This window comes from Dicentrarchus labrax, unplaced genomic scaffold (genome assembly GCF_905237075.1).
Source record: "Dicentrarchus labrax unplaced genomic scaffold, dlabrax2021, whole genome shotgun sequence".
In the NCBI taxonomy this organism is placed as follows: Eukaryota; Metazoa; Chordata; class Actinopteri; family Moronidae; genus Dicentrarchus; species Dicentrarchus labrax.
Window position 1 is genome coordinate 30,490,499 of NW_026136720.1, and position 6,878 is coordinate 30,497,376.

General features: G+C 41.2%; 1 protein-coding gene across 1 annotated transcript in view; it reads left to right on the plus strand.

Annotated features, from left to right (window-relative positions):
- Window positions 1-4,028, plus strand: part of spon1b (spondin 1b) — a 93,486-nt gene extending 89,458 nt beyond the window's left edge. The window contains exons 15-16 of the mRNA XM_051382077.1: window positions 823-1,107; window positions 1,198-4,028. Coding sequence (XP_051238037.1) covers window positions 823-1,107; window positions 1,198-1,361 — 449 coding nt within the window. The 3' untranslated portion in view covers window positions 1,362-4,028. The remainder of the gene's footprint in view (window positions 1-822; window positions 1,108-1,197) is intronic.
- The last annotated feature ends 2,850 nt before the right edge of the window (window positions 4,029-6,878 follow it).

Here is a 6,878-nt window from a genome sequence, read left to right on the forward strand (position 1 = left end):
GGGGAGCAGAGGATTAAAAATGGCAAACACATTTGCTTTGAGCAGGCCTGAGGATGGAGAATAATGAATTTGCAGGGAATTCAGACTGAAAGTAGCCCTGCAGGGGGCTGTGGTGGTGGGGCCCTGTTCAACTTTTTTGCTCTTTCACAGCAGCCATTTTGACATGAAATAGTAGGTTAATCACAGTTACTAATTAAACCAATTTGTTCCATTTAGTGTAGCAGAGCCTTTCCATTGAGTTAACATGCACAACAGCACCTTGACTTTGTTTGACCTGAATGGAACGGAGCCTTAATTAGTATCATTGATAATATCTGTGTTTACCCTACTTTTTTCATGTCACAATGACTGCTGTGAAAAAGATTTATTTGAAATGGGACGAAAATGTATCTAAAAAGTCCCCCCCAAGTAATTTTGGGAATTGGGCCGTATTTCTGCCAGAGCAGTTTGAGGAGGGTCATAAGGCTTAATTAATCTCCTCCATGATCAATAAACTGCCAGTTGTATGATAAGTTGCATTTCTGACAGTTTCAGTTTTGGTCGACTGTCCTTCAGCTTGAGCAGTTATATAGTCTGATTTCCCACATGGCTGCTGTCAAAAGATTGGAGAGCTTGTTTTACTATTACTGGAGCAGTATTTTACATGCTGTGGATAAAACTGTGGTTTTAAGACTTGAGAACAGGCACCACATTCTCTTCATCTTCCATCTGCAGTTCCATATTTGTTTTTTTTCCTTACTTTATTTGAAGCATCTGCTTTTCCTTTACTGGTCCTTCCTCTGACGCTTCCTCCTGTTCTCCTCCTTCTGTTCTTCCCTCCAGCCGTCGACTGCATGCTCTCCGAGTGGTCAGAGTGGTCCGAGTGCAACAAGTCCTGCGGTAAAGGACATACCATTCGGACCCGTATGCTCAAACTGGAGCCGCAGTTCGGGGGCAGCGCTTGTCCCGAGACCATCCAGAGGAAGAAATGCAAGATCAGGAAGTGCGGGAAAAAATCAAAGGAGACGAGAGGACATAGAGTTGAAGGTGGAGGAGGAGGAAGAGGAGGAGGAAGAAATAGAAGGAGACCGGGTGCACGGGGAAGACAAGGAGCAGAGGAGGAGCCAGGTTGGTGGGAATAATCTAGTTTATTGTCATTATTGTTAAAGCTGCTACATGAGACCAGAGTTGAGATGCTACTGTCGTTTGTCCCAACAGGTTGCAGGATGCAGCCGTGGACCATCTGGACGGATTGCACCAAACAATGTGGAGGGGGGATCCAGGAGCGTTTCATGGCAGTGAAGAAAAGAGCTAAAGGCCCTCAGATGTCCGGCTGTAAGGACCGGAAGGAGATCCGTGCCTGTAACGTTCATCCCTGCTAGGGGGCACTACTGAGCTGCAGAGGAGGGGAGAGGAGCAGCAGGATAAATACATGAGTTATGAATAAATGGGTTTATTTGATAAAGATGATGATGGGGAGGAACTTTTTGTGTACAGAGGGGTGAGGATGATGTTTGACACTTTGGAAAAAGGAGATGAGTGTAGGTAAGGAGAGGGGAAGGGAGAAGACAGGAGGATAAAAGGAGAAGAAGATAATGTGCTGTGTAGTGAAGCCATTGTAGGCATTTAGTTAACAGGGCTGACTTTTACTTTAGACCACAATGGAAGTATTAGAGAGTAATGTCTGTGTCCTGCAAAAAAATAAAATCAGCTTTTCAGGAATTTTGAGAAAAAAAAACTTCAGTAGCTTTGCCATTGAAACATGTGACTTTTTTGTGTAATTTCAGCAGTTTTGGCCCCTGGGGTATGGAATAGGGTTGGGACTGAGATTTGCTCAAAACACACTGACACTGGGATTTCTGGCATGTGTCTGCTTCGTACTTCCTGACACAAAGATGCCTTCTCCAAACATCATTACTGATACCAAGCAAGTGTTGTAGCTATTGTCCCCATTTGAAATGCTATCATTATCGTAATATAACTGGATGGACTTATTTGTTTTAGCAGCTTCTTACGATACTTATCCGAGTTAAAATGGCAGCCTGTTGCTGTGTGGCATATTATTTGTAGAATAGGTGTGAAGCAGCAGAGTAATCTGGAAATGCAAACAGTGCAGGTGGTTCAACTATCTTAACCAGCGATGTATTTACCATATACCTAACTAACCACATAGTGAAATTGGTCTGGAAGCCACTTACAACCCATGACATAGCCATATCTCAGCTAACTGTATGACCACAGCTGGCCCTGTTCTGGCTCTGTGTTGGACCAGACAGGTTTAAGCACTGGTTCCGGATGTTGACTTAACCTTAACCAAGACACTTCATTAATACATACACTTGTCATAAATTGCTAAGATGAAAAATGCTGCCAGCAACAGTACCATGAACTAAATATTTATTGATTTTTCACATCACGCCATTTGCAACACTGTAAAATGTCATGTCACTCTTCCTCTCTTCTCTTCTCACTTCATGTGTTGAAAGTAGTTAAATGAGTAAAGCCAGCCAACACTGAACACTTGTAAACAGTTTCCTACAAAGAGTGCTGAAACTTGTGTGTCCAACACAGGGCCAGAACAGGGCAGCAATGGTCATACAGTTGGCTGGGATATGGCTATGTCATGGGCCATTTGTGGCTACCAGATCTGGCCCACATGTGGACCACAGTTCATTGCTGTATTTGGGCTGAGTGTAGGGCCCGGACCAGTTTTGCTCTGTGGGTAAAACAGCCAGAGATATGTAGATCTTATGCAGGTATGTTGCAATCTCAATGTTATCTTTGGTATTTTCGAGGCATAAAAGACTTTTGTTCCCTGACTTTAGCCTTTAAGGCAGGCAACATAAGGACACCCTTAAAAAGGCACCAAGCCTGGGGAGAAGAGCTGTCTTAAGGACCAACAAAAGTCCCATCGCTTGTTGTAATTTCAACACCCATGAGCTTCATGGAAGTGGATGATTATAGTTTAAGCTAGTAGGCTGCTGTGGGCACACACAATTACAAATATGAAGCAAACACAGCGAGGCACAATATCAAACACAAGGACAATGGTAACACATGCGAGCTACAGGAAGGACATTCCCACTGCGCGTTTTTGTCATCTCAAAGATAATTTACTTCTATTAAGAGCACTTGTTGTTCTACTACCACATGACGAATAACATCAGACAAATAATAATCACAATCAATCCCATCAAACTGTCAACCATAGTATGGAGTACTATTTGTTGTCAGCTGTCCCTTATTGAGAGAAAGCGTAAACAGACTAAACTGAAGATGTAGGATTTTTGCAAGACATAGATGCTCACACAGAAAGTCTCTAAAGACTTATGGATGTACTGTATATCTACTATCTAACCAACACCTATAAATGACACTACTATGTAAGTACTAAAAACCACTTTCCCTAATAGACAGATACATTTAAATGGAGATGTTTTATACTGTTAAAATTAGTCTTTATATACTGTACTGCTGTTTATCTGTCGTTTCAGCTGATGTAGCATTAAACCTGCGCTAGCTCTCAGATCTTCTTTTAGCATGTGCAAAGGTGATTATGTTTGGTTGGACATTCTGCTTTCTCTGCCGTAGATGTAGTCTTAAAACAGATAGCTAAATGACTGTACCCGGTTCCTGAAAACACAGACCGACGGAGCCGTAGAAGTGTCCACTGGTGCAAAGAGGTTGTGTGGAGAACATTGCAGAGCTTTCTACAGTAGCAAGAACTGTAGGACAGCTCAACATACAGTAGACTGTTACTGGGGCCTTGGTTACACACACTTTATTTTCATGTACTGTTTTTATTGTGCTTTTCATTGTATTGCCATCATGAGAGTGATCTGTAAAATCTTTTCTAGTATTACTTTAGATTACGTTGCAGGTTTTGTTCTGTTTTAATAAAAATGTCATCACCAAAGTTCTATTTTCTGTAGATGTTTTCTTGACTTTTCTGATTTCAGGCCTCTGTCTTTTGTTTCTTTGCCTCTGTATCACGTGACTATTTTCTAAGAAACCACCTTTACAATAAAAAATGTAAATGTGAACATCAAGACGTCATTGGACTCGTTTTGATCGATCAATGTTCTGTTTGGGTCAGGCTTTCAACACAACATTGTTTTATTTAATTGCTTATGAATATGATTTTCGACACAGACACAGTGGTCCTTTGTTTTAAAAATAACAAAAGGGATGCTTGTATAAAAACACATATTTCCTGACTCCTCGGGCCTTACTATGTACTTACAATATCAGTCCACTAGATGGAGCTATAAGACTGAACGCACATAACTCATTGTTAAGATGTTCCTGGCTGCAGCATTCAAACTCATAGTGTCTTAGTATTTTAATAACTGATATTATACAATATAGTTTCATCCTTGCTCCCCTGTATTATTACTGTTCTTTGTATCCTGTGTTTTTACAGTTGACTCCCATTGTTTCTTCATTTAAAAAAAAATCAGTTTACAGACATAAACATAAACACCCTGAAACAATAGGAGGGTTAAAACCATAGTACCAGATGATTCATCATGCACAAACGTGTATGTATATATATATTAAAGGGGCAACTTGCACCTAATAAAGATTAGACTTAGAATCCTCAGTACAGGGTCAAGTCCCATAATGTAACTCAAGTGCTTCAACTCCCCCCCCGTCAGGGAAATACCAGTTCTTTCAAACTCCACACCCCAAGTTGGCAACAGGCTTTCTGTTATACATTTGAAATCTCCAAGCCCATCCTGAGATAACCCCGATGACATCGCTATGACATTCTCAGGGGTTATTTTCTCAGACAAAGCTCCCCCAGAGCCCCAACAAGCCATTATTCAGCACTTTTTAGATGTTGAGTTGATTTCACCATAAGTAGTAAATTTATTTTGACATTTCTCTTTAATAATCCAGACAAAGGGGATACGGCTGCCCTGACAAAACTGTGTGTTAGGTCTAAGTTTAGAGTTCTTCTTTGTGCACTTAAACCTAATGAGCTTGTTGAACCTCAAGCCTCAGATGCTGCCACTGACGTTATATTTCAGCCGCCTCCCGCCTGTTTAAGTGAACTACGCAATACAATGAGACATTAAGTGTTATGAAGTCAGCCCACATATCACAAGTAAAGGATGCTCGTGAATAATAAATGCTAGATGAAGTACAATGGATCTTTTTATCTACTAATGATCAATATTGAATGATGTTTTGCAGCAGTTGGGTTGTGGGCATGTTGTTTCAACTCATACAGCGAGGGCAACAATTAGACATGCTTTCAGTTTCTGACAGAGTATCAGGCAGAAGCACTTTGTGACAGTTGCCATGATAATGGCTGCAGTCTGTTTCCTTTAAAACCTGAACTGAAAAGTTTTTCTGTGGATGTGCATCCTAGAGCAGTAGAGGGGGAGCATTCAGTTCAGATATTCAATAATTTAACATCTTTAACCCCACAGATTTATGTTCAAAGCAGCAGGGCTTTTCTTTTTTTTTGTAGGATTATATATATACCAAATACAAAATTATAGTAAACATATAAATATAATGTTTGTTTGTTTGATGAAGTCAGACAGGCCCGGCATAGACCACTATGAGGGGTATCAAGGGGGTTTTCGACTAAGGCAGCAGCCAGAACCAGCAGGGTCGCTGTCGCTGATTCCACCCCCTCAGTACCCCTTAATAGGGCCCACCGCCGGCAGTCAGTTCAGATGCACAGACACAACACCGGGAGATTTAAAAGCTGCAGCCTGTCTGCTGTTTATATGTTAACTTAAGTCATTAGTGTTCACAATAAGTCCAGAGAGCAGAGGAAGAGTCATGTCTCATGTTCCCTCACAAACTTCCTCTCAGTCAACAGCTCGGCCCTCCCTGTCTGTCACAGTGCTGCTGTTAGCTCTACACACAAACAGGTGACAATGATAGATAGCAGCAGCAGCTAGCTCCCTGCAGGGTAGCTGAGAGCAACCTGATGAAGATGAACATGGTGGAGGAATACTGTTTGAGTTTGGCTGCAGTGGATTCAGGGTATCGGATTGGATTTAAACTGGCAGCTGCTGGAAGGAAACCTCATTGGTAAGTTGTTTCATATTCATTATTTGTGATCGGCTGTTATAGATGCTATCTGGGTTTTATTAAAAAATAATCTTGTGTGTTGCTGCTTGTTGTAGACCGCAGTGTCTGTTGGGTTGTTGTAGTAAAGGCAGGACACACCTGTAGTTTGTTGTCCTGTGTGGGTGTGGCTGTGTAGGTTATATGGCTGTGTGACTCCAGCATGAATGTCAAACTGTGTATTCATTTGTCTTCTATCATTGGTTTCCTGCTGCTTCAGTCAGTCATACTTTTAGTCCCTTGTCTCTGTATTTTTCAAACTGCACAAAACATTCTGATAGGAAAAAGCCCATTTAAAGATCTCTAGCCGTGTAACTGAAAACCTCATAAATGGTACATTTCTAATGTTTAGAATCCATCACTAAATGCATTTTTCTCTCATCATCATGCAATAACAATAAGATGGTCTTTTTGATAAGCTGGACTCAAATTTTAGTCAGAAACATGTGCTTGTACTTCACTGATGGTCCTTGTACTTCCCTGAGGAAGGCAGCCAACTGCACTGATCAAATCCTTTCCCAGAGGACCTAAATTTACATTTTTTAGTGTACTTATTGGAGTATAATTTATTTTAGGAATAATGCATGACTGAAATTTCTGGGGAAAAAAGTAATGTAGCAGCTCTACAAAGTACCCCTAGGGGTACACAGGCCCCATATGAGAAATGCTGCTGACCAATAGCCTATCAGAAGATGTGCTGCTTGAATATCAGCAGGTTGCTGTTCAATGATAAATCCATGCCACTGTCCATGGTGCTGAACTAGCACACCACATTGTAATCTGCACTTCTCTCTGTTCCGCCCTTCCAG